This window comes from Trichoderma citrinoviride, assembly GCF_003025115.1.
Source record: "Trichoderma citrinoviride strain TUCIM 6016 unplaced genomic scaffold BBK36scaffold_1, whole genome shotgun sequence".
In the NCBI taxonomy this organism is placed as follows: domain Eukaryota; kingdom Fungi; phylum Ascomycota; class Sordariomycetes; order Hypocreales; family Hypocreaceae; genus Trichoderma; species Trichoderma citrinoviride.
In genome coordinates, this window is record NW_020194709.1 from 590,736 (window position 1) to 617,607 (window position 26,872).

At 53.2% G+C, this 26,872-nt stretch overlaps 7 protein-coding genes across 7 annotated transcripts; 2 read left to right on the forward strand and 5 right to left on the reverse strand.

The window, feature by feature from the left end:
* Positions 1 to 960: 960 nt before the first annotated feature.
* Positions 961 to 2,282, reverse strand: BBK36DRAFT_1107979 (FMN-linked oxidoreductase; the record flags this gene model as incomplete). The annotated part of the gene is made up of 2 exons (XM_024889321.1): positions 961 to 1,941; positions 2,025 to 2,282. 2 exons carry the CDS (start codon positions 2,280 to 2,282, stop codon positions 961 to 963), a joined length of 1,239 nt encoding a protein of 412 aa, XP_024753604.1.
* Positions 2,283 to 3,787: 1,505 nt separating this feature from the next.
* On the forward strand, positions 3,788 to 5,232 carry BBK36DRAFT_1108865 (GPCR, PTH11-type; the record flags this gene model as incomplete). Its single annotated transcript, XM_024889414.1, has 6 exons — positions 3,788 to 3,974; positions 4,008 to 4,045; positions 4,135 to 4,171; positions 4,227 to 4,294; positions 4,372 to 4,844; positions 4,929 to 5,232. 6 exons carry the CDS (start codon positions 3,788 to 3,790, stop codon positions 5,230 to 5,232), a joined length of 1,107 nt encoding a protein of 368 aa, XP_024753605.1.
* Positions 5,233 to 11,262: 6,030 nt separating this feature from the next.
* Positions 11,263 to 12,596, forward strand: BBK36DRAFT_1133921 (hypothetical protein). The gene has a single exon (XM_024892131.1). The coding sequence runs from the start codon at positions 11,366 to 11,368 to the stop codon at positions 12,590 to 12,592; it is 1,227 nt and encodes a 408-aa protein (XP_024753606.1). The 5' UTR covers positions 11,263 to 11,365; the 3' UTR covers positions 12,593 to 12,596.
* A 409-nt stretch (positions 12,597 to 13,005) lies between these two features.
* Positions 13,006 to 14,356, reverse strand: BBK36DRAFT_1109052 (Clavaminate synthase-like protein; the record flags this gene model as incomplete). The annotated part of the gene is made up of 4 exons (XM_024889434.1): positions 13,006 to 13,036; positions 13,121 to 13,618; positions 13,702 to 13,779; positions 13,842 to 14,356. The coding sequence occupies 4 exons, from the start codon at positions 14,354 to 14,356 to the stop codon at positions 13,006 to 13,008; spliced, it is 1,122 nt and encodes a 373-aa protein (XP_024753607.1).
* Positions 14,357 to 20,718: 6,362 nt separating this feature from the next.
* Positions 20,719 to 21,504, reverse strand: BBK36DRAFT_1109338 (DUF1223-domain-containing protein; the record flags this gene model as incomplete). Its single annotated transcript, XM_024889461.1, has 1 exon — positions 20,719 to 21,504. The coding sequence occupies one exon, from the start codon at positions 21,502 to 21,504 to the stop codon at positions 20,719 to 20,721; it is 786 nt and encodes a 261-aa protein (XP_024753608.1).
* Positions 21,505 to 22,306: 802 nt separating this feature from the next.
* BBK36DRAFT_1107438 (NAD(P)-binding protein) lies at positions 22,307 to 23,350 on the reverse strand (the record flags this gene model as incomplete). Its single annotated transcript, XM_024889250.1, has 2 exons — positions 22,307 to 23,217; positions 23,287 to 23,350. 2 exons carry the CDS (start codon positions 23,348 to 23,350, stop codon positions 22,307 to 22,309), a joined length of 975 nt encoding a protein of 324 aa, XP_024753609.1.
* Positions 23,351 to 23,631: 281 nt separating this feature from the next.
* BBK36DRAFT_1173759 (hypothetical protein) lies at positions 23,632 to 26,430 on the reverse strand (the record flags this gene model as incomplete). Its single annotated transcript, XM_024895883.1, has 7 exons — positions 23,632 to 23,769; positions 23,820 to 23,903; positions 23,995 to 24,287; positions 24,371 to 25,604; positions 25,663 to 25,869; positions 25,921 to 26,121; positions 26,206 to 26,430. The coding sequence occupies 7 exons, from the start codon at positions 26,428 to 26,430 to the stop codon at positions 23,683 to 23,685; spliced, it is 2,331 nt and encodes a 776-aa protein (XP_024753610.1). The 3' UTR covers positions 23,632 to 23,682.
* Between the last annotated feature and the right edge of the window lie 442 nt (positions 26,431 to 26,872).

The window sequence follows — 26,872 nt, forward strand, 5'->3', positions numbered from 1 at the left end:
TTGCATTGTTACACATCATCCATACCGGTTTGCTGCTCATCTTGGCTGCATATCTTGACATTTCGACACATTGACATGTGGCAAATGGTTGGTGGATGAGCTGTGTTATGAGGTAACCTGATGTTTGACAGCTACCCTGTAATATCCGGATATCTTGTCGCCGTTCTGGTGTCTCGCAGCGCCCCGATGCGTGCATACTGGATTCCTGATCTTCCTCTTTCGTGGCCTTGCTGGCAAGTAGCTTACTCGATTGCTTTGCCATGTTCATTGGCCAGGCAAGGGTTGGCTGACGTTGATTGTGTTTCAGTCAATGCTGGATCTCTCTCGCAAATCGCGGGGAAGGACGTCAAGTCTGCGCCTTCCGTGAAACACACGAAGGGTAGGGAGGTATGAGGTCAGATCTGATATCGCGTCCCCGTCACCACGCGAGCTCAATCGAGTCATCAGAAAAAGCAATCAAACAACCTGGCAAGCGAGTCCGCAAGTCTCAGTTCAATACGCCCTTGACGACCCCATCAACGCAATCGCGTACCCTGTCAGTTCATCAAGACACCGTGGATCTTGGACCTGGTCAACCGCTAGTCCGGTAACAGATGCCCGACTTCTGGAAGCTCGGGGTCGGCGGCTTTAACTCCAAGACGAGCTCGGCCGTCCGCTCATCACCGGCCGTCACAAGCTTGCAGCTACGTATCCTTCAGCGTGTCTTCCAGCTGGCTGCAAGGGCTCGGAAACACGTGTGATGCCGATATTTTGCGGGCACAGATTGACGGACGATCCGCGGTTGACCGGCCTAGCCTCAGCATGACTCGCGATGGCACTCGGTATGGACCCGACTAAAGGCTGAACCCGACAAATGGCTCCATGTCATGGAACATCTGCCGTCATTAACAACTAAGCTAAGGTATCTCTAATGCCAAATCCCGGCACATGTCTCGTCCTCTGCTGACTCGAGCTCGGCACTCAGCTCGACTCCTTCTTGGCCTCGTACGTCGGGTAATCCGTATAGCCGATGGTCGGATCCTCAAACGGCCCATAGAAGCGAGACCGGTCGTACGCAGCCAGCGGCCAGCCGTTGCGCAGCCTCTCCACCAGGTCCGGGTTGCTGATAAAGTATCGCCCGTACAGCAGCGCGTCGTAACGGCCGCTCTCCAGCACGCCCCACGAGTTCGTGTGGTCGAAGCCGCCGGCCGAGAAGAAGGGCGTGTCGCCGAAGATCTGGCGGAACAGCGACAGGTCGACGTTGGGGAGGCCCCACGAGTCGAGGAACTTCTGCTTCTCGGCCTCGGAGAAGATCTGCTCGTACCGCGGCTCGATGAAGCTCACGTACGACAGGCCGGGGTGCCGCTTCTTCAGCTCGCGGCACAGGTGGCCCCAGGTCTCGAGCCGCTGCTCGCTGCGGGCCTGGTTGAAGAGGCCAAAGGGAGTCAGCCGGATCGCCAGATTGTCTTCGCCCACCGTCGAGGCCAGCTCCGCCATCAGGTCCAGGACAAACTTGCAGCGCTTTTCCGGCGAGCCGCCGTACTCGTCCGTCCGCTTGTTGATGTTGGAGCTCAGGAACTGCTCCGGCAGGTATCCGTTTCCGCCGTGGAGCTCGACGCCGTCGAAGCCCACCTCCATGGCCGTCTTTGCCGCCGCGCAGTAGTCGCGAATCGTCTTGCGGATGTGGTCGACGGTCAGCTCCAGGGGCAGCTGCTCGCTGTACTTGACGGGCGTCGTCGAGTGAGGCGCCGGATACATGAAGCACTCATTGGGATCGTCCCACGGGATGCTCGACGGCGCCACGATGGGCGTTCCCGTCAGCTGCGGGATGTTGGCGCGGCCAGAATGCCAGAGCTGTGCATAAATGAAGGCGCCTTTGGCATGGACTGCGTCGACCACCTTCTTCCAGCCCTTGGCCTGCTCCTCCAAAAAAATTCCCGGCACGCCAGGCATGGCATTTCCCTGGAAGCAATCAGATTCAGTGTCAACCTTCTACCACGTCTTTCCTTTGCACGCTATACACAACCATCCAAGACGTCACATACCTCTAGCGAAGGTGGGATGCCCTCGCTGATGAGCAAGCCGCCATCAGTTGCACGCTGCGCATAGTACTCGGCCATGACATCGTTGGGAAGCCAGATGCGATTCGGATTCTCAGCCGTCGACGTCTCTCGAAGCGGCGTGCCACGGTTTCTCGTCAGGGGCGCGAGCACGACGCGATGCTTGAGCGTGATCTTGCCATTACCAATCGTAAGCGGCTCGAACAGCTTCGACTCCTTTCCGACCTTGACTTGGGAACCCATCTTGGCCTGCGATGAGAAATCAATGGCTCTTCTTCCTGTCTCTTGCGCTTTACGTGAACAGCTTGGCCAGGCAGCACGACATGCAATGCTACCTCTTCAACCAGATTAGAGCTGCAGAGCAATCCTTTGACCGAATGCCTTAGGCTAGGGACCAGTCCAAAGTAAAAGAAGAAAAGGGGAGGATTAGCACTCATTTTCCAAAAGAAGAGAGTGCGACCCCTGGTATCTACTGCAACCCCATGATTACATACGGTTGTCTTCGGCCTCCTGTGGTATGTACTCTGGAGTGGCTGTATGCCATACTAAGAGTGCAGTTACTTCGCCGAATGCGACAGAAACCGAGGACGTGATTTGCTTGTGTCAACGGCCAAGCACCCCTGACAGCAACCGACGGCTGAATCTTGAGAACGCACATGGCAAGGCCTCGACATGGATTTGAGAAATTTGTTGCAGGCCGCTCCACCGAGCTCCGTCCAGCTGCATGGAGGCGACTCCACAGCAGTGGCATCGCGGGCCCTGTCTTTTGCCGGACACTCGATCTTCTGCTGAACGGGCAAGCGATCTTCATGACGGTGGGCTTCCACCCCGTCCGTCTTGTCCATGATAGCGTCGGGCGCGGTCATCAAGACTCGACCCCTGTCCGAGTTACAGTCTGAGGTCCCACCTACTACATGCGAGCCTCTCGTGGCTTGTCGAGTTGACTTGTCAATTGTTGTGTGTGTGTAGCATGTCTGTAAGTGCATAAAGGACTTGCAGGAGATCCTGATAAATGCGAGACGTTTGTGCGGTTGTCATGTAACCAGGATGGACACAGTGGCTCAGCGTTCATGCTGTTGGTTCGTTGGCATGTGAGTCTATTGTCATGTACGAAGTACCTACATACAAAGTACTTCGTATTACTGCGAATTGGCTGTTGGCTGGCAGTGTTTCGCCCCTCTCCGGCAGCTTGGTTTCGGCTTCCGATTCGCACAGGTGCTCTCTTCAGCAATCTTCGTCACCGGCGACCCCCCCTGTCATTGCGTTTCTTCAGCGCCGCCGTGACCATCCTAAATCATCCTCCGTTGGCTGGCAGGCCCACTACGGCTCGGGTCCCCTGGCTCGGTCCACCTTGAAGCTTCTTTCTTTGACTGACGCTGCAGCCTTGAGGCGTGGACCAAGGCTCCCGAGAGGGCCTGATACCACCACAAGATGCAGTTTCTGAAGCTGGTCATGTCCAGAGGGTGGTGGATGATACTCTGAGAGCGGTAGCCGAGTCAGACAAGGGTATCTGTATACTTCTCAATCTATACCACGTTTCTATGCTCTTCTTCCCTCTCGTCCGTTCTCTTCCTTGCCGAGTTGCCGACCATTTAAAAGAATTGCCGTGTCCTACACCTGCATTAGCCCTTTACCTGATGATTCTTTCCCCCCATTTGTCTCGAGAGTGGGTGTCGATTTAACTTTGGCTCCCGGCATTTGTCAAACTTTGTTTGTCCAACTGCAGAAGTCATGAAGAGTTGCCTATCATGAGCTTTCCCGGTGCTGCTCCGCCGCCTGAGGGCGTTGTCCCTGACCTGGCTCATCCGCACGATGTCCTGAGGACCGTCAACTACATCACGCAAGGACTGACCGTCTTCTTTGTCTCCATCTTCGTTGCTATCCGATTCTATGCCAAATCCAGAGTCTTGGGAGGAGGATTTACACCAGACGATTGTAAGTGACTCTATCCAAGCGCACTGACAGAAGCTAATCTGAGGAAAATAGATGCAACATATGCAGCTTATGTATGCTCCGTACCCCGATCTACGATGTTTCGACGACAAAAAGGTCGATGTGGTGGTGGAAGAACCTGAAAGGCTGATCTGGATCATAGGTGCTCATGCTGGGTTACTGCATCACTGCAGTTTTCGGTAAGCTTTCTGCCCCTTTACGACTTTGTGATTCGTCTTTCTGATTACATGATAGCTGGTGCGCATGGCGGAGGCCTGAATATATGGGAAGTGTCACCGGGACAGGTTGAGCAATACTTCAAGGTGCGAATCATCTCTACAACCTTCCCCCCTTTCCAACCTCCTGACGGAAACTAACGTCCAGTTCTCGAAAAAAATAGTCTTGCTATGCCGCCACCATCTTCTATGCCCCGATGGCCATGACGGTCAAACTGGCCCTGCTTGTCATCATCATTCGAGTCTTTGGATCCGTCCACCGCCGAACGCTTATCGGAATCTACATCTTCATCGGCATGATTGTGGCATACTACGTCTCCGGCCTCTTCATCAAAATCTTCATCTGCTGGCCCATCAGCGCCTATTGGACGGGAGACTCTGGCAAGTGCTTGAACCAGAGCGCCATTGTCACGGCCGACTCCATCATCAGCGTCATCAGCGACTTGGCCATCCTGCTGCTGCCGACGCCCCTTACCTGGTCGCTCCAGCTGCCTCGTCGGAAACGCCTCCGTGTTACGGGACTGTTATGCGCCGGTGGAGTTGCCACAGGCTTCAGTATCTATCGTCTGGCCATGATTGTTGACCAGCGCAACTCTACCAACATGACTATTGTTTTCATCAAGGTCATACTGTCAGGGTAAAGCCCCCCCCCCCCCGCGAATATACACTTTCCTGCTGTTGCCCTCAGACTTACAGGCTAACATGACTTCCATAATCCCAGCAACGCCGAAGTTGGCATCGGCCTAATCTGTGCCTGTCTCCCGGCCGTCAGCGCCCTCTACGTGCAGCGGATGCGAGGCTCGTCATACTTCAAGAATCCCGGCCAGTCCAGCGTCACCGGACGTGGCGAAATTATGCTGACGCGATCATACCATGTCGACAGATCGCGCGCAGACAAGGGCGTAGACGAGAGTGCCCTTGAGTTGGGGCATGACGAGGCAGGCCTGGTGTCGAGCATCGGGACTGACATCAAGGCAAATGCCGCCGAAAGCCATCTCTCGAATCGATCCGAAGAGACGCTTTGATGTTGATCTCTATTTCCTTTTTCTCTCGATTGCACGCCCGCTTCAGTTATGTCCTTACCAAAGTCAGAAAGTTGGGTCGATAGTTTCTTTTCATTCTATTTCATGGCTCTTGGGCCGTTATGACTACATACAATGGGAACGGGATGCAGAACGAATGAAACAAAGGTTTCTTCCTCTGCATGGATGGCAGGCGCAAACTTATATTGGGAGGGAATATTTCTACTACTATATATCAGCCTTTAATGACACGAAACACAATTTCACAGTCAAACCTTCTACGACTATTCATCGGCGATATATTCGAGAGGAACTGGGCCCTGGCTTGACCCAAGCGCTCCTTCATTGATCGACCCAGCCTCCCGCAATGGGACCTCTATCCCGGCGAAATAGAAAGGAACAAGAATAAGGACAAGGGGAAAAGAGCCATTTCTTTCGAAAGGCATGTGGATCGATTCCTCGTGGTTCGGCCTCACTCGCATCGCCTTGTAATCCGTTCATCGTTTCGGCATCTCTTCTCGCGTTTCGCTCTTCTCTATGGCGATCTGCATGATGCCTAGTGCTGACCATCGAACCGGGAACCCTCCCCCCCTGAGATGGTCATTTCTCGCTACGCATGGGAACCCCGGGCGATCGAAAGCCCCGCCTCCGCTCTCGCAAAAAGATGTTTATTCCAGGGATTTCCATGGTGGAAGAGAAAAGACAAAGGATCATCAAAGACGAGCCAAGCCGACAAGGGAGAAAGGGGGGAAAAGTTTCGCGGACAGAACCCGGAACCTACAGTGCCACAGTACACGTACGTAGCTTGAGGGCTGGCCAGGTGGTTCCCCAAAGAGAATAAGTTGGCAGAACTTTTCCCCTCTTTCCCCCATCCGCCAGCAGCGTCAGCAAGACCCTTGGCAGCCGGGGATGGATGGCTGATGTACGTAGTAGTAGTATATCGTACACTGTGAAGGAAGGTCGCGGAAGCCCGGCTTTTGGCCGAGCTTTCTGGGGTGTGAGGGATGCCTCATTCTTATTCTTTTGGCTGGGTTCAGGCCTTGTACCAATATGAAGTGCTTTTGTATAACATATGTGGTATTGGTCTGGGTAAGGGCATGCTTGGCGATGAAGGGTATCCCATGTTTGAGCACATTGCCTTGCAGGGACCTCCCGTTCCTCTTCGTTCACTTTGCGAGTTGAGGGTAGTAATGTGATGAGATTATGTATGTACATACATAGTCTTGCTAATTGAGTGTTTCGAATTCGTGTGGTTTTCATGCGAGGTTGCGAGCAGGCAACGTTGTGTCTTATCCTCCGGCAAGTTCAACGAGTTTCCATTACATCAAGTTGGATCAGTGTACAGGCGGTTGATCACGGCCATCTCGAACTATCACTTCACCTGGAGTTTGAAGATGAGTGAGCGGGGTGATTCTGTCTATCATTTATCATTGGCGCCACAAGATTCACTTTCGATCCCGTGGGTACGGCACGGGCGGGAGGGCTGATAGGGCTTAGGTATTTAGTGTTGAGGTGGTTAGTACTGTTAGTACTAGCCCGTTTGTTCGAGGTATTCGAGATGGAGCGATTCGGGGAGATTGACTTTTTGAGTCTCTTGCTGCTCGGCCTATGGTGAGGCTATAAAGCAACATTAGGTGAGCTGCTAAGTATGATGGACGGACGGAAAGGATAATACAAGAGGAGAGGGATGCTTATGGTTGACGTCTTGGCGAATGGATGCAACGTGTGTGGGGATACGTGTACATCTCTACATGCTATTGGAGAGTGACACATACATAATACCTGCGGTGTCTCATACTCACAAGATCTGCGCTTTGAGTACGATGTGCATGAACTTGATGGCCGTATTACGTTATGTATCATATGAAGCCCCTTTCTCTGTCCATGTCGTACGGCATCGATAGTCGAAACACGTGAGAGTTCAATAATGCGTGCCTGCACCATGTTGTCTTACCATACAGGTGCCAGCTGTCTGGATCATGTTGATCGGTGCTGAACGACACAGATGGCTGTCCTTGAGTTGTGGGACTTTGTTCGTGTCACTCAAGAATGGTAGAGAAAGTGCTCCGTAATGACGGAGATATAACAGGAGTTGGTTGCTGAGCTGATGAGGTGAGATTGTGCCGAAACGCATCGAATTGACTCGATCTCTTGGTAGTATATAGATGGTCGAGGTATTGCGCCGTACCATACAGCCGGCGATCGCTCTCTGACTAAATCTCCTTTACTTCAATACTAAATACTTATTTATATTTACGACGGTATTCTCGTAATCGGCGTTCAACTGGGCGGCTGTCTTATGGTTTTGGAGATGCTGTTCTGCGTCGGTGACAATGGCAGAGGAAGCAACGGCTGCTTGTCCCATGGGGTGAGGGACTATGGTAAATTTTGAACGAGGTTAACTCAATCTCTTGGTACTATCTAATACCAAGTGACCACCTTATGGGTCAAGGATATGGCCATTGTCTTTTGACTTAGAAAGTGGCTGGTGGCCGCTCTCTATGCCATGGCTACTTGGTAGGTAATCTGACTTATACACATAATGAATACTACGGAGTACAGACACAGGGAGGAGACGGTCTCACAAAGGCAGTGCTCCCCAGAGTTTTCAGATGCTGAGCAACGCACCCTGGGCATCTCTCAGCCGATGTGTCCTTTGAGACTACTGCGTCGTAGGCTCTGCTGAAGATTGCTGGTTGCAAGATGAGGCGGATTTGTCGACTATAGTGTGAAGCACATGTACTTAATAACACATGCCAAATGGTATCGCACTCTTGGACATTCAGGTAGCAATCGAGAGCCGCCCCCAGTAAGAGGTGTTCGGTGTGGCAACTTGAATTGGTCAGCTGCTGATATGGCCAGTTGCTGGACAATAGCTTGTCTGAAGCCTCGAAGGGCAACGTCACCAAGCGTTCTGTAGGAGGACAACGGTGCTCCAACCAACAATACGAAATAGTATACGAAACAGCCATTCGATACCTGGGCTACTGATATATCGTAGCGATGACATGTGAACTGTACTCCGTATGGAGTACCTGGATATTGGTATCGCCGGCAGGCTTGGTCCGTGCTTTCGGCTTGCTTAAGCTTTGCTGGAAGAGCTTCTTGAGCAGCATCAGAGAGTGATTGCTGCACAACATATCAGGCACGAACCAAGCTTTCGCCTGGCGGGAGTCGCCGCTTTCCATCTCGCAGGTTCCCGAGAATCTGGGGAGACGGGATGGTTTATAATGCGGAGGGCGACTCCCACCCCAGATAGCGATGCAGGATCAGATACGGGAAAGATGCTGTCCCGATAACTCGATAACGCGGAGAAGATAGTCGGAAAGCACCAATTCTCAGGCACACATGGATGCTGATAACGGACTTGGAGCCTTAACGGCGACCCCGGACCGGACTTGTTTTATCTCGCGGTGCGGAATCAGGTCCCGGCCATTAGTTTTCTTATCCAATCGATGCGATTGGCCAGAATGTTCTTCTTTCACGGCGCCTCTTTTCTACGCCACTTTTTCCATGATGTTATTCTCGAAAAGCGCCAGGCCTGATTGGGCAACGCCACGGCCATGCTGCCTCTTTGAGGTCGTGACTCGTGGGCTGATGAAGAATGGGGGATGCCAGAGAAATTTTGGGGGCACCAGAAGATAAGGAGGGCTGCCGACAACCCGAGATTTATTCTAGACGCTTTTTGCTCTGGAATTTGTGGTTCTAGGCTGCCAGGACTTGCATGAAGTAATAGACCATGGAGTGAAGTGTCATTGTACGTCTGCTGAAAAGATGCTACTACTATACTGCCTGGTATATGGGTATGCGAGCGTGTATCTTGATGAATTGCGAGAAGAGGTGGCTATAAGCATCTTTGAAGGCACCTGGAGCACAGCGGCATGGTATCTGACCACCTTCGCATCGCGTTATCCTCTTCATTGAAGCGGACGATCGAGGCTCGATCCGGGACAGCATGTGCGTGTGCGAGTGTGGGCGCTAGCAAGACGGACCGAGGGACGATGGAGAAGGGTCTTGTGCTAGCGGCTGTGATTTGAATGCGGACGAGGTTCAGCTAGGTCTGGGCTAGGCTAGTGCCCGGGCTTGGATGAGAATTGTCTGGATTATTGGGATTGAAGTGAGGAATCATGCACTTTTGTTGCTGAGGCTTCAATACATCATCACGATGACCCGAGGCTTGTCCAGCTTTGGCAGCGACTGAGGTCATCCATTGATAGATCACCGATAGAGCACGGCAAGAGCATCTCGTTATCAATGCTTGTACGAGTTACCTCGTTCATGCGCGCCGCCGTCATCTGCCGGCAGGTTCATGTACCTACAGCTCCATAGATAGACGGTGGTTCCTTCCCTTCTCCAGCTCCGGCCCACTCGCTTCGCCTCAGCGCGGGCAATTTGATCAAGTCATTGCTCGATTAATGGAATCGCTCCCACCTTCCGTGTAATGTCCGGGGCATCGACAATCTGCAGCCCTTCTCAGCTAGTTGTTGTGCTTATGCTGTGCCGTCTCCAACGGACTCAGCTGCAGATACTAGCAGAGCTCGACGCAGCATCTATTAAATAGATGGTCACACATACAAGTATCATCGATCCTACCTCTGCTTCGTCTTCATCTCCAACCGGCATCATCCCGCTATAAATCCCACGACCGCCGCACCGACCAACCGACAAGGCGCACCGATCCGATCCGGCTCCCTCTGCAGATCGTGGGCGTCGCATGCATATCTGGATGCTTGCATTTGTGCGACTCTGCATTGACCATTGATCGATCTCGCCCTCACTCGAGCCCGACGAGGTACGACTTCTCCGTACGCCCACGCCTCGAAACGCTGCTGCCACCACTACCGCTGCATCGACAGCACGGCATCGCACAGCATCGCACAGCGCAGCACGAAGCACCTTTGGCCAACAGGCACCAGAAACACAGAAAAGAGGCGTCTCCCTTCCCGACGACGCCAATCAGCACCCAAAAAGTCCGGCATCCCTATCAAATTCCCACCCCGCAGCGTCGCCCCTGGTCGGCTTTTTTCTACTATCTCTGCTCGCCGCCACCGCTATCACTAGCTTCCCCACCACGACGAACACGCGAAAAAATACAAGAGGTTTTTTTCCATTAAATCCTTCGATTTCTCGTCTTCTCTTTTCTTCTCTTCTCAGAGGACGTATCCGGTCCTTTCAGCCTTTTTGGCCCTTTAAAGTCGTCCCAGGTCTCCAAGGACAATCGCAGTCATGAAGTGGATGGACAGCATCAACAAGAAGGTCGCCGCCAGTCCGGTTGGCTGGTGGTTCCATTTGGACGGCTCTGGCCATGTAAGTCGGCCTCTTTTTTGCTTTCCTTTTTTGCGGGTTGTCTGGTCTCGTGTCTTGGCTTTCCCACGCCACGAGAGAGCCTCGTGGCCCTGACAACACCGCCAACACCGCGGGGAAGCTTCCGAGACAATGAAGCAGCTGTCTCATACCAGCCATGGCATTTGCTCACCATGTCTTGTTCCACGTCTCTAGCCCAAGGAGCGCAAGGGTTCGCTCTTCTTCACCGAGATCCGCGGCGGCCTGGCCACCTTCTTCGCCATGGCCTACATTATCGCCGTCAACTCCTCCATCGTCTCCGACTCGGGCGGTACCTGCGTCTGCAACGGCGGCGCCGCTGATCCCATCTGCAACAACAACACCGAGTACAGCTTGTGTGTCCAGGCCATCAAGCGTGATGCCGTCACCGCGACTGCCGCCATCTCTGCTCTGTCCACCTTCTTCATGGGCCTCCTGGCCAACCTGTAAGGAACCCCGCCTCTATTGTCGACATCGCCATATGGAATTATTTAAATGACACTCTCCCATAGCCCCGTCGGTCTCGCTCCTGGAATGGGTATGTCGAATCTTCGTTGCTGTCCCGGGTGACACCAGCTCGTACCTCGGCCGAAACTCGTACTGACTCATCGTGATTGCAGGTCTAAATGCCTACTTTGCTTATACTGTCGGTAAGTCGAAGATTATTCACTCCTTGCTGCAGCCCCATGGGGAGTCCGATATCTAACTCGTTTGCGCAGTTGGCTTCCACGGATCCGGTCCTGTTCCTTACCGAGTGGCCCTGACTGCCATCTTTGTTGAGGGCTTCATCTTCCTGGGCCTGACCATCTTTGGCATGCGACAATGGCTCGCTCGAGCGATTCCTCACTCCATCAAGGTAGCGACGGGTGTGGGCATTGGCCTCTTCCTGACGCTCATCGGTTTCACATACAGCGAGGGTCTCGGTATCATTACCGGTGCCACCGACACTCCCCTGGCCCTGGCCGGATGCTCGCCCGGCAACCTGCTTGACGACGGCACTTGCCCCAGCTGGGACAAGATGCGCTTTCCGGCCATGTGGATCGGTATCTTCTGCGGTGGCATCTTCACTGTGCTTCTCATGATGTACCGTGTCAAGGGCGCCGTCATTGCCGGCATCATCCTCGTCAGCATCATCTCCTGGCCTCGTACCACGCCCATCACCTACTTCCCTCACACCGCCGTTGGCGACGACTCGTTCAACTTCTTCAAGAAGGTTGTCGACTTCCACCGCATCGAGAACACGCTCAACGTGCAGGAGTGGAACGTCAGTGAGTACGGTGGCCAGTTTGGCCTTGCCCTCATCACCTTCTTGTACACGGACATTCTCGACTGCACGGGAACCCTTTACGGTATGGCCCGTTTCGCCAATCTCATCGACCCCGTCACCCAGGACTTTGAGGGCTCTGCCGTAGCCTACATGGTCGACGCCATCAGCATCTCCATCGGCGCTCTCTTTGGTGTTCCTCCCGTCACGGCCTTTGTCGAGTCGGGTGCTGGCATCTCTGAGGGTGGCAAGACCGGCCTCACGTCCGTTGTGACGGGCCTCTGCTTCTTCATCAGCGTCTTCTTTGCTCCCATCTTCGCCTCCATCCCGCCGTGGGCCACTGGCAGTGTCCTGATCCTCGTCGGCTCCATGATGGCCACGTCCGTCACCGAGATCAACTGGAAGTACATGGGCGATGCCGTCCCCGCCTTCCTCGCCATCGCCGTCATGCCCTTCACGTACTCGATCGCAAACGGCCTCATTGCAGGTGTCATGTCGTACATCATCATCAACTCCACCGTGGGAATCATCAACTTTGTCTCTCGCGGCCGCATCGTGCCTCCCAACCACGCCGACAAGGAGCCCTGGACATATCGCATTCCCGGCGGCTTCTTCCCTCCCTGGCTGGTTCGCTTGTTCCACGGCAAGAAGGACTTCTGGCGGGAGGACATCGTTGTCGAAGAGCATGTGCTGCATAAGGAGCAAGACGCCAACTCGGAAGATCATGGCAACGCCGACGTCACCCGTACCTCTGAGACGGCCGAAGTCAAGTTGTAGGCCGGGGCTGGTGGAAGCGTTGTTCGGAATGTCGGCGAGATATGTCGAAAATTTGCCTTGCGTTTATGGGATTTCCAGAGTATAAAATGTTCGAATATAATGAATGATGGGTATGAAATCTAGAGGGAGCATCGAATGGAGATACACCTGGAGGAGAGGTTGGAGTTAGCATGCCATGATACCTATGCTTTGTTTTGCGGAAGAATCAACCTTTCTTGAGGTCTTCAATCCCTGAGACGTCCACTTGCTAGATGCAGTGATTATTGTGATGAAGATGATGGGCTAATCACCACATGCTTGACGAAAGAGAAACGGCTTGCTCGTCATCAAGTGTATTTCGTAACTTCATATCATCATGATATCTTTGAATGTACCCAAATGCCAGCCGCAGCAATGAACACTCCAGATGCTCTTTACGCCATCAAAGCAATATGTTTCAGCTCACTGCGGAAAAGTCAGTCAATCTGCGACAGACCACATAAATAGGGCCAATAGAGCATCGGCAACAGCCGCAAAGGAAGCACTCACTCTTGCACCTGGTATCCCACCTTGGTGGCAGGATACTCTACCTCCGCGCCCTCGTCTCGGCCCAGCTTAGCCTGTTCCTCGCGGACCTTCTTGGCCCTGTCCGCCAGTGCCGGGATGGGCGCCAGGTCGTAGTCCGAGTTGAGATGCCAGAATAGGGTGCTGGAGATCCTGATGAGGGGCCGGTCGGGGAAGCGGACCTTGCGGGCTTCGACTGCCTCGAGGGTGCGCTCGTTAACGACGACCTCGTGGTAGCCGGCCTTGATGAGGCCGCCGGTGATGTACTCGATCTGCTTGCCGGCCTGGACGAGGAGGTAGTTGCCGGGCGGGATCTTGACGGGGATGCGGGCGCCCGTGTTGCGGGCCCAGATGTTGAGGCCCGGGTAGCGCGAGCGGCCGTGGATGGTGAGGAAGTTGAGGTCGGTGTGGAAGCCGGCGAGGATGGTGTCCTTTGCGCCGTACTTGGTCAGGTCGGAGGCTGTCGGGGCGAGGAGATGGGGGCTATTGCGTTGTGCCGCGAGTAGATGTCAGCTTGCGATCGACAAGGGCAAGGGATCGAGGGGAAAGACAATGGGGGAACGAACCCGTAGCGGGCGGCGGAGCTGAAGTGGTCGGCTTCGAGGCCAAGGCCGAGGGCTGTCATCTCAGACAGCTTAGAGACGCTGTGTTATGTCTGTGTTAGCCGAGCTGATATTTGACTGGATGTGCCAGAGGGGGGACCAACGCATTCTTCATGGAGCTCCCCCACTGGTCCATTGTCGGCGCCCATCTCTCCTTGATATGCGGCGCCTCGGGCGTGACGTTCTCGGCGTTCAGCCCCGGGAACTGTGTCTCGTACGGCGGCAGCTCGACCATGCGCCAGAAGAAGCGGCACTTTGGGTCGGGCGAGTGCGCCGAGATGTCGAGCGGCCGCTGGCTGGGGTCGAGCCTCTGGATGACGGCCAGGCAGGGCTCGTCGACGGCGCATTTCGGCTTCTCGGTGTTCTCGAGCGTGACGCCGATCTGGTAGCTCAGCTCGGGGCGCTCGTCGCGGCGGAGGTCGGCCTCGGGCTGGGCGAAGTAGTCCTCGAGCAGGTCGAGGAAGGTGTCGTTGTCGGCCTCGGAGACGCGGGAGTCGTGCAGCAGGAGGGCGCCGTAGGTGATGAGGGCGGAGGCGGCGCGGGCGCACTCGGCCTGGACGGCGGGGGAGGTGGGAGGGTTGTTGAGGTAGATGTCGAGGTCGATGATGGGGAGGTCCATGGGGAGGCTCTGAGGCTGCGCTTCGGTTGTCGTCGTCGCCATGGTGGGTGAGGCTTCTGTGGGATGCTTATTCGCGCAGGTTGTAAGAGGTGCAGCAAAGGACGAGAGTAATACGAGAAGGCGAACGGGAAAGAATTCAAGACTTGAACAAGACTGGGGTCACGAAGAGGAAAAAGAAAAGTTTTTCTTTTGCTTCAGGAAGAAAGCTAGTGAGGCTTAACTCGGTTGTCGTCTGCTCATATTTTCCCTGCATCTCGGCAAGATGCGAATCGTGAATCGAAGAAACCAAGGAATCTAGAGGACCATTGTTCTTCACGAGGCCGAAAATGGCATGAGGGGGAGGGGCACCAAAGCTAAACAGGCGATGGAGGCCGGGGCTGGTCATCGGAGCCGGCCGACAAGGCCCGGAGGACGCCTTGACTAAGCTTGTGATGGCAGCGAAAAAGGCAATTGACGATGAATATAAGACGTAAAAGAATCCACAGGCCGGAAGAGCAGTGGAGAGGTCGAATCGTTTCAATTTGCATCTGATTGTTGTTACTAACAGTTGAGGCTATCACATCGTTTGAGGGTGGTGTAAGTTGAGACATGGGCTTAATCTCTGCATGCCTCGTACTACAGCGCCAGCATTTCGCATGTACATTCAAGCATAGATGCGATTTGCAGCATCAATGTGCGAGACAGCGCTTGCATGCAAGGCATGTAACCCTCCGGCCTGGCGATCCCGGCTCGAACCAACCAGCGAGCATGGCTCTGCAGCATGCAGGTCTCTCCAGTTGCCACCTCATGCCCGCTCGACAAACAATGCAAGACATTGAGCATCATCGACCTCGAGCAGATCCTTGTTGGAATTCATTTTTTTCAACGGAAACCCGGGCCGGTATTCCGGTAGAACTCTTCCAGTCGGATGCTGTTCCTGTGCATTGCATGAGGCAGATTTTTCCCTGTCCGTGCAACGTGAGAGGGGTTTTGGTGTTTAGGATTGGTAGAAGCCCTGCAGAATTATGGTGCGTCGACGAGGTTTGTCGACGGGGAAGTGAAGAGGTGCATCCGGTGAAGTTTCAAGGGTTTGGTCTCGGTTACTCGAGGGCTGAAGAGGATGGTTCAGCTCAGCCACAGGGAGCGACAGAGTGTCTCGTACTTTGTACATGTACAGAGCATTCTGACACTATCACAAGAGTCGAGCTGTAATGGATTTTACAGTCCACGGGCAGTTACTAGTCTGAACGGCCACTCGCTCATTACAAGCAGCGGTTCTTTTAGTCTGCCATGTTCTATTGTTTGACTAGCTGCATAACCGTGTTTCTTCATTTGCACTTTCAGCGAGAGCTCATCTATTTATCTCCATGAAAATTGATCATCTGGTTCTTTGTAGTATTACTTCGCGCAGGCAGGCGAAAACAGGGTCTGCACTATCATGAAGCTAGGCAGTCCGCGATAGGCTTAGCCCCTCATCCTTATCGGCAGATCATCATCACCACCCCGACCGGAATTTTTTAGAGGCACACCTTAAGATACTACCTTATCTATCTTCAGCCTTGGCTCGATCGACGACATCTTTCGGCGCAATGGAGCAGTTTGTCCTCCAGGCGCAGCACTCCGGCGCGATCAATCACGCGCACACGTTCTTGCTCCCGCAGTCGACGGCGCAGCTGGCGCGAGAGGTTCGCATTACCGTCGCGATCGTTGCGTTTGCTTGGGTCGCGGTTACGGCTATCAAGCAGTTTGGCTGGAGAAACCACGGGCCAAGGTGATGCAATGGGTTCAGGAAGCTGTTCTGGTGAGTGTGCGTCCTATCTGATTTACAAGTACTGCAGCGACTCGTCAATCAGTTATTGATGAAGAGGTTTGTCTAGCGATACCGGTGATGCGATACGATACCCACGATAGATTCTTCGAATAGACCATCTCAACTCTTCTTGCTTCAATGTCGACATGAGCATACTTGCCAATATCGGTCGCTGGTATCCTCCGGAAGACGTCGCACCTTTTGGCACATAAGGAATCACAACTCGGCTTTGAGCAGCCAAGGGTGGAAAAGAGGCTGCGAGCTATGTTCAACGTGGGAAGGGACTCAGTTGCCCAGTAAGAGGCGATGGAATCGGCGATACGAATTGCGTCTGCCATTTGGATACAGAACACCCAGCAGCGCATTGGTTATACAGGCGTTCTGGCTGAGTACCAGAGAAGCAGGATGGCTTCTTCGGGGGTTGGTACAGATGCGCATTCAGCGATGTCTGGTTCAGGGTGCAGCGACCATGTGAAGTGAGATCACTTCGGCTGCATGCATACGCTCTATGGTATCATGAGAGACAAAATTGGCTCTTCGGGTGATGTTTAGCTGTAGAAATTTGCTGGCCAATATCCTGAAAACAGCCACAATTTGGAACTATCGCACCTTTCGATGCCCAGTTATGTGCATCTTGATATGCAGCATCGACTTTTGTATCGTAAACAAGATAGCGTGCACTGCGAATAGCTTCATCTGCGTGCACACGCACCTCTGTACGCATAGAAAAAGCATGCAGCAGCAGCAGCTGGCGCATAGGGAAGAACAGATGAGCAAAAGTCTGCACAGAAAACCACGTCGAAAATCATGCTCCAATGCTAAAGCAAAGAGGAGATAATACAATGGTGCGTGGCATCTTTAGAATGCATCGTGCACACGATCCTGCATGCATGACGAAAAACACCATCAAACCTGTGGTGATGTGGTGATGCCGGGCTTCAAGTGACCGAGCGCTGCTGGGGCATTTTGGCGGGACGGATGGCGGGAGGTGATGGGGGAAAACACCAAGAATCAGGTGCACGGGCGATCGTGATGGTGAATAGGGTCCAGTTGGGTAGAAACACCAACATATGGGGTGCAATGGTCGAAAATGGGCTTCATCAGGTGTGCCAAAAGCTGCGCCAGGTGGCAGCAGGTGGGCGATGAAAACACCAAGCATCCGACTCACGAGGAAAGGAAATGCAGATCAAGAAGGTGAAAACACCAAGGAATATCACGACACGATCGCGACTGGAGTCATCTGGGAGGAAATTGAGAGTATGGAGGATCTTGATGGAGGCAAATTGGCTTGATGAGACACCAAAAGCAAGTCAACAGATCCAAGTTGGTGATGACCTCGACTCAAGAGCTGGATGAGATGGCGACAAGGGGTCAATGAAACCACCAAAAATCATCACCAACTCTGATTTCGAGCTTCAAGTTGGTAAGGATTTGGGGAAATCGAGAGGCAAAAGATCTCGGAATAGATGAAAATCAGCTTCATGAGCTGGCCAAAATCAAGCCAAGGGGTCCCAGTTGGTGAGGGTTTGCCCAGAGGAGTCAATGGAACGGCGAGAAGAGCAGGATGAGATCGCCAGAAATCATCACGAGATGCCATTTTCAAGCTTCAAGTTGGCAGTGATTTGGCAAAATCAGGAGGCAAGAAATCTCAAGATGAAGGCAAACCGCCTTCATGAGGTGCCCAAAATCGACTCGAGGGGACCCAGGACTGTCATGATCTGACCTGGATCTGTCTTGAAGTTGGAGATTTCACGATATGAAATCGCCAGAAGTTATCACGAACGCATGATTTCGAGCTTCATGTGGGCGAGAATTGGACTTGAAAAGCATCGTGATGAAGCAAAACCACCTTGATGAGGTGGCCAAAATCGAGTCGAGGGGGGTCGAGATGGTCCTGACCTGACCCGAATCTGTCCTGGATTTGGGGATTGGGGTTGCTGAAATCGCCAGAAATTATCACGAACCCTCGATTTCCGGCTTCATCTTGGCCGATTTTGCTGTCGAAAGGCATCGTGATAATGCAAAATCGGGTTGATGAGGTGACCAGAATTGAGATGGCAGGTCCGATTTGGTCCTCGTAACCCTGAATCGCGTTCAGAAAATGGGAGCGCCCGAGGGTTAACCACCACGTTCAGCATCACCAACCCTGAAGTTGGGAGGCAAGTCGCGATGGTTTTGCCCCGTCTGGGAACGCAATGGTCGAATTTCGGCTTGATGAGACTGCAATTTCCAGAGCCCCGGGGCTGGGCTGGTCCAAGTTTTGGCGGCTGCGACCCAGTAGAAGCATCGACCACCGCGCTAGAAGCAATTGCGTCCCCGTTAGCGGAAGCTCTTATATGGCTTGCATGCATGATTTTCCCCGTAGATGAATCGTGCACCCCGCTTGATGAATCGCGATCTGAGCTTTTGGAAGCTCGAATGGACGCCGCTCGAGACAGAAGGTGCCGCAGAAGGTGCCGCAGAAGGTCTGATTGGCAGGACATTCGTGATGTTTTGACAGATGCGACGCAATGAGATGATGCTCTTCATGACAGTGAACGAAGTGCACCATCATGACCGTTTTTGCTTCTTTCGTCTTTTGCATCGAATCTTTGGAGCGCATCGCTGAGATGACCTCTTGTGGAGGAATCACACTTGTAAGTTCCAAGTTGGCGAGCATCACGACCGCTATAAAGTAACCAGAGAGGAAGAGGGCGCATGACTACATAAAGGGAATCTCACTTGTGAATGGGAAAAGCATCCATTCAGATGAATGCATCACCAATCTTCTCACCAAGCTTGCGGCAGGCTGCATCATTGAAAGCCCGGACAATACGATCATCAGGCTCTTCGGCGGGGTGACTGAAACTCGGGGGAAGAACCAATAGAGCGACTCCTCACCTTCGAATGACAAGAGCTGAAGAGACTCAAGTAAAGAACGTCATTTGCTTCAGACGTGCTCACTGATTAGTAGCTCATCTATTCACTCATACCTTGGGTCTGTAATGATCTCTATTGTCCCTTACAATTGATCGTGCAAGGAGACAGACAATCAACTGCTTAATCTCAGTTAAAGCCCGCGCTACCGATTGAGCTTGGGCTCAGAGTTGCACACTGGTGACGTTTCAACTGATGGTCGCGAGTCTTGCGAGCTTGACACTCAAGTGAGTCCTTCGATGCACTGTAAATACCAGGCCTCTACACTACCGACTTAACCCAAGAGTGGGATTCCGATATGTCGTGCTATTGCCGTTTCGACATCGCCGAGTGGATACAGCGGACCGCTCGCCTTGGAGACGAGCTTCGTTTTTCAATGATACACACACGCCGGTCTATCTATCGCCGAATAGGGCAGCGGGTGGTAGGTAACATTCATTTCCCATTCGAGCAAGCCGAATAGAGTCTCTCTCAAGGACCCATGAAGTCGAGTTTCTGTTAGTAGTCTCGTCCAGCAACACTAGGCAACTAAAGCGGCATGGAACTCGCTTGGAGTCTCAACTTTGTTGAATACGAAGAGCTTTTAACCGACAACCCCATATTGATCTGTAAGCTACAGGGGATTGCTTACCACATCACGGAACTATTTGCCGACCTCGTCCAAGTCGCTTAGAGCTCGTCCGATGCTATGGCGACATCTGTTAATCGTCTTCTCTTTGGGCGCCGTCTCGACATCAGGTCCAGCAGTTAATCTCTGCAGATGTCTGGTTGGAGATAGGCTAGATATTTAGCAAAATAAGCAGTAGAGGGGAAAGCCCTTTCCTAACGTTTACTACACCCTCGGCGATCCACCGCCGTTCTAACAGCGACTCAGTCACACAACTCCTATTGACGGAAATGCTTTGCCCATTTACCGAAAGATAGTCGGTTTACAAATCCTGAGGTAATAGATGCCCCAGAGTCTAGGAATAAGCGCTTGCACAGTGCGATGCCCACATCGTTCCATGAAGCCCCTGAATATACGGTCTTTCCACACCGGTGGGAGAGACTGTGCGGTTGTGAATTGATTGTTTGGTCCTGTACGGAGTACCGCCACAGTTGCTCATTTTGTCACTGCTATAGACCTTCCTACGACGACTGATGGCAACCGCCGTGGTTTACAGTGACTGCCTTATGTGCATCGTGAGAAGCCTCACTCGATCTCCCAGCATGTGCTTACAATCACCACCAAGATTCAATCTTCGTATATCACCTTCGTATAGTAGATGACTGAACACGACACCTGAAACCAATTACACCGTAAAACGAAGCCGTTGCTGGTTTCCGTAGCTTCTCTTTCCCTCCTAGCACTGCACATCCATCTGCAAACGTGACAAATCCGCGGTCTGCCCGTTCGGATAATCGGTCTGCGCGCAGGAAACCACGCTGTCATAGTCAATCACACAATTGGGCACCAGTCCCAAGGAAGAAGCAGGAGACAATCCGAGGCAAAGACACAAGGGGAAGACGGTGATTAAGCAATCTCGCATACTGAGGTAGCAGTAAATACAAATAGGAGCCACGGGACTCCTTCTGGTATCTTTCAAACTCGACATACATTACATACACCCTAACTCCTCGCCTTCTCTAAAACTTTCCATCATCATGATTCCATCACTCAGATCTTTGCCGCTGCAATGATGGGGCCTCCAAGGCCTCCCTCTGTGATGATGATCGCGGCGCCCTGATCAGGACCCAAGGCACTTCTGGGCGTGGGCAGAGGCCAGGTCGCGTTTCCGCCAACCCAGTCACCAATCTTGGTCACTGAAGTAACGATGTTGCGGTGGTTGATCTTCTTGCCCTTGTTGACGCCCTTGCCGACCTTGACCATCTGGTCGTGGTTGGCGTAGATGACGAGGGAGACCTCGTGGGGAGGCGCCTCCTGCTTGTCCGTGTCGACGCGGACGTCGGTGTCGTTTGCGTCTACGTAAATGTGCCAGTCGCGGGCCTTGACAATGTCTCTGCCCTGCTGGATGATCTGCTGGATCTCCTCCTTGGTCCGGCCAGTACCGTCGGCCACGCCGTTGACGACGATTTGGGGCGTAAACAAGTTTGTGCGAGCCCACCGCTTGGCGTAGGCGCGCTGCCGGGCGTCGTTGGCGAGGCTCGAGAAGGTGTCCTTCCAGCCCGTGTGGTCGAAGAGGGTGACGGGATACGTCAGGAGGAGCACGTTGGGGTCTGAGGTGGCGGCGTGGATGCCGGGCAGGGCCGGAGGGCACGATTGGCACGACTGCGACTGGAAGAGCTCTGCAACGGCAAGAGGCTCGAAGTTGATGAAGCAGGCATCCGTGTGCACATGGTCCGGATGCTCGCCAACAGGGTTTCCATCGGCATCCAGGTTGACGGCACAGACCAGCGGGGGCTGCTTCTGCCGTCGGAAGAGTCTGCGGAGAATGGAAGCCATTGGTGCAAGTGGAAAAGAGTTATTGAGTTGTGAGATGGACAGCGGGCTGAACGTTTCTTTGAACAGAGTTGATGACTTGAAATAGGTTTGCAAGGCCGAGTCAATCAATGAGAGATCTCAATGCGGTTTGAGTCTTTCTCTTCTGTTCAAGCGGCGGAAATGCTCCCCCTATTTATGCCCTGCATCCCATCTTGTCGGCGCTGTTTCCTTGGCGCGACTTACAGTGAAGTTCCGGGGCTTTCTTCTCAAGGAACTCATGCCAAATACTTCAACTCCTGATTCCAGGCTATAGCATCATGTTCTCCAGGTACAAGTGCTCTGCGCCACATCCCACCCCGGTCCGAGTTGGTTGCGAGGTGCAAGGATAAGCACACGGATAACGCTGACAGGGGTAGGCGAGCCTGGAATCGCACATGATAGGAGGCATAATTAGCTTCTGGTTTCTGATGATCGCGGGTAATATCTGCAAGCCCGTGGGGCCTGCTTCAGCTGTAAGCGCTTGGTGTTCCTGGCTTTGGAATCATGCACACTATCTGGTATGGTGGAGCCCGTGACGCCGAACCGAATAGTTTCTCAACCTCTCATTCGCACTAGACAACACAAGGCATCCATACTTTCATTCACGATACCTGTATTCGGCACGCTTCATTCTATTTTTGTGCCGCAGGGAGTGGCTGAGGCCATGTGCCTGGGTTCATGCAGTTCTGGCTCCCCATAAGGCTGAGAATTGATTCCGTTGGGAACACTGGACGATGGAAGGTGCGTAATCAGCACATAGCGATACGCGAGGGCTCAAAGGACCCTATGCTTGAGGTCCCCAGATGGCCCCTTGCTGCAGCCACTCAACCACTTCTCCATCGCCAAGGTCATTGTTGCTGGTAATCAGGCCCTTTGCGGGATCTCGATCGGGGCCTTCGTCGTTGAAAACCTTTACTCTCCTAGTATTTCCAGCGCCAACCTCCAGAATCGTCCCCCCAATATTCTCATTATCCTCAACGCACTGCAGCATTGCTTGAGCTACCTCTTGAGGAGTGACCCACGCGTCCTGGGCATCATTAACGTTCATCAGCTTTTCTGGATGCTCCGTCCACAGAGGAGTGCGGACTATTCCAGGCGCGACCCCGTTAATTCGCACGCCGATTCGAGGTTCCAGCTGCGTGAGGCAGCGGATGAAGCCTTGGAGGCCGAATTTGGATGCTCCGTAGAGGGGCGCTCTAAAGGTAGGGACCTGGGCGGCTACTGAAGTGATGTGAATCACTCTCTTAGGATTGTCGAGAGACACTTTGGGAGGAGCCTTGTCGAACTTGGAACCTTCCGCCGGAGGACGAGGATACAGCCAGTGGGATATGGCCATCTGGGTTGCGCGAATGGGATGCGTCAGATTGATGTCGAGCAGCGCATAGTGGTCTTTGTCAACCGCGTCTCTACTTTGGCTCGACCCGGGAGGATGCCAGAAGTTGGACCAGTTGGGCTCGTATACGCCGGCTCCTGGACAAACAATGTCAAAGTCCCCAAAGGTTTCGAGGGCAAAATCGAACATTTTGGAGAGATCAGACCACGAGGTTACGTCTGTCCGAACATATGCCGCCCGACCTCCGTCTTCGCTCTGGTATTTTGAAACAACATTCTCTGCCTCTGGCCGCAGTTCCAGATCAGCAAAGACGACGTTGCAGTTGCGAGAGAGGAGAAGCTCCGCAAAGGCAAGATTGATACCTGGGTCGGATTATACGTAAGTTTATTGATCCTTTACCATAAAATAGCCTTAAGGTGAGTGAGACGCACCAGAGCCGGCGCCAGTTATGATGGCGGTTTTTCCAGCAACGGAAAAAGGCATGGTTGATGCCATTGATGAAATAGATCCAGGATTACCACGCAACGAGTATATCGTGAGCCCTGTAGCTCGATGTTGTATTTTTTTTGTCTTCTTCTCAAGTTTTAGGTTGAGAAGAGGCTCGTTCACATCATTTATGCCTGACGGATATCGAAGTCGAGTGCGGAGAAGCATCATGTGCCACCCGATGATGTGGATTATCGTAACCCCAAACTTCTCCCCACAATGAATGATATTATAGGTGCGGGTAAACGGGTTGAATATTTTCAACCTGTTGCGGTGGGCTCATTATCGTCTCTGCAGACAATTGTTCGGGAATAACTGGGCGAAAGGCATCGGGATCCTGGCTAGCAGTTGGGAAACCCCGGCAGAGGGAATCCCGCCTCGTCCCACACGTCCATTTCGACGGAGAGATCAAACGGGTCATTTCCAATCTACGGGGTGATTAGTGCATGCAACGTCATTATCAAGACCCTGGACGTACATCTGGATAGCTGTTATCGAGCCACACCGAGGTGGGAAGGACGCTTCCCTCTGGAGGAGGAGCTGGGGGACAGGCAGCGGCAGCCTTGAATAGACGTAAAAGTAAGCTTAAATCGATCCGGAAGGTCGTGCGAGAAGAAAGAGCGCAATAAATGAACTGTCATTACAGAACTCACGTTTGTTTGGTTGGCAATATCACGAGAAATGGCCTGCTGCTGAGCGAGATCAGAGGGGTGGTGCATCCACACACTTTTGTAATAAAGATCCAAGAATCTGCGTGCACAGGATGACTTGGCAGTTTGTCGAGTTTCTTTTCCGAGGTGTATCTTGATCAGCATGATGGCCGTGCACATGATGAAAAAGTTCCAAGGATCGGAGAAACGTAGATATTTATCCTCAATGAGCGGGAGGCATTGCTCCAGCAGGTCGACAGTCGCCAAGGCGTTGGCCATGATGATGCTGTTGGAACCTGTTGCAAGTCAGCCACGATGTTCGGCTCGAAGCTTTGTCCGTGAGCGCGAGAGACAAGGACGGTAGAAGAAGAGAGCCAACCTTCTGGTTGCATCAGTGTAAGGCGAGTCATGTGTAACGAGGCAATCGCAAGATCTTCGCGAAGCTGTGTCAAACTTTGAACCCCGAAATTCGCCAGCTGTATGTTGGAAAGCAGTATTTCTCGTGCTGTTTGGTAGCAGATTGTTTCCGAGAGTGGGTATTTGCCATCCCTGTCCACATACGGCCGGTGGATGGCCAGAAGACATTCTTTGAGCTGAAACTCCAACATCGAATACGACAAGAGGACCCTTCCATCGCTTTTGCCATCTGTTCGGCCATTGATCCACGGAGGGAGATCCTTCAAAGCTCGTGTGATCTCGTGTGTATACCGCAGAACGTCGTCGTAGTCGAGAGCCCTGAAAACCCCGGAACCAAACTGCCGTCGCGACAGCTCGAGACGCAGCTCCCAGCTTCGGAAGCTGTGGAACTGGTACGAAGATTCCGTGTAGGAGCTTGACGGTCTCGACATGGGCGTCAGCTTCGTTGTGTCATCGAAATCTTCATCGGCAAGGTTGAGCGGCGCTGTGACGTTGGACTCAATCGTGTGGAGGAGAGTGGGCAAGCCGCATTCGAAGGAGTTCTGGAGCTCCAGCTCGCGGACGGTGTACCAAAGCCGTCTCTTCATCTCCCTAATGAAGAAGGTATCGGCGAGTGAAGGATCGCGATTCAAGCCGTCCATGACTGCATCCTGCATCATGGAGCCCGTGTCTTTCCAGAATTTCTTCTTGCCGACCAAGTTCATCCGCTTGGCAATGTACATTAAGCTGGCCACCTGGTAGTGCACAAGCTTGCGGTGCTTTGTGCTTTGCAGCCGCAGCCAGTCGTCGATGGAAGAGATCCACATCTCAGCCATCTTCCGGTAGTTGGTAGGGACAGGCGAAGAACCAACAAGGTGAACAGAGGCACAAACCGACACGGAAATCATGGCGAGTATCATTGCTGCCATTGTCGGGTACCGCGGTCTGCCTGGAGTCCAGAAATTGATATACTCCCTGTTGAAGGTTGGAATGTGGACAATGCGATGCAGCTGCTCGAAGTGATCAAGGTAAATTGCGATGAGAACGTCCGTGTCATGCTTTGGTGGCAAGAGGCCTTCAAGCAGTGGCTGCTCACTGGCTGCCATCTTCATCCTCCAACTTTCATCTTTGGCGGCCTTGTTCTTCTTGATGTAGATCCCATAGGGCTTCAGCCATTGGTCGGCAATCTCCTTGATGAACGGAAACAGCTGTGGAATCTGTTGCGCCGGGTTAAAACAATCAACGATAGCACAATAAAATCAGGCGAGGGATTACCTCTGAAAAGAAGCGCAGCAACGTGTGTCGTCTGTAGTATCCTCGTGGCGATTTCTCCCTTGGATCAGGCGGGCCGTCGCTCGAGCTGTTGGGAAACCGGTTTATGGTCACGAAGTCCTTGGATTCCACCTCGACACTCCTTTTGGAGGAGAAGTCGCCGACACGCGCTTCTTCCGCGAAGGAGCCTCTGCCATGCTGAGGAATAGGCTGAGGAAGAGAATGAGAATGAGGGTGAGTCGGTGGCGGAGGAGGCGCCACAGGCCGTGAGAGCAGCTCCTTGAGCTGGGAAATCTCAGTCCGCAGGCTCTGAAGCTCGGCCTGGTCGGACTTGATCTGCTCCAGCTGCGCGCCCTGGTCAATAGGCAGCTGCGCTGAGCGCGGATTGGTTTCGAATTCGCACTGGTCTGCCCTGCCCGTCCTGACGCATCTGCGACACGGCCGGCCTCTGTCGCAGGAGAGCTGGCGATGAGTTGCTGGTTAGAACACAAATATGCCAGACGCGATCGCCTTCAGTTTCCTGTCTCATCACCGCGTTACCGTTACCTTTTTCCTGCGACACTCACCGCAGCTCAGCTGCAGCCGCTTCTTCCTGGAGCGCGCTTCCTGAGGCTCGGCACTCGCGCCCTCAGCTGGAGCTGGAGCTGGGCCTGCAGCTGGAGCGGGAGCGGGAGCCTCGACGCTGGCCGCCTGCGTGCTCGCGCTCCTCCTCTCAACCGCGTCCTCGGCTATTGTCGGAGCCGGAAACGCGCGTTCCGGGTCGTCTGTCATTCTGAGCTGGTGGCAGAAGGTGTCCTCGGTGTCAGGCTCGCGTCTCGATCGTCATATCGAGGGTTGCAGAGGATCGTCCCTGGATTGCAAGGAGATAGTCTATATATTGCCGGGGTGCTATGATTGGGTGGCTTGCGAAATGACCGACCATCTCCGTCATCCGCCTCTGCTCCACCCTCTGCGCTACGGAAAATTCTTTCCACTTTCTCCGAGACCATTTCCTGGTGTTATCGCCCACCGCTTCAGCTCGCTCTTTTACACACGAGAATCACCGCCATGGAATGAGCTCGTAGATCGAGCACGGAACAGCGGGGACATGTCCATCAGATAAGATATCCAGCTTTGTAAGGCTTCGAATCAGCTCATCTGTGGATCGTCGGCTCGGTGAAAACGGAGATGGAAAGTTGCATGTGAGAGCCCTGACGACCATATTTAAGCTCAC

What these genes read in the sequence shown, in the direction of transcription:
- BBK36DRAFT_1133921 (XM_024892131.1), top strand. Translation starts at nt 11,366, where the DNA reads ATGCGACAATGGCTCGCTCGAGCGATTCCTCACTCCATCAAGGTAGCG.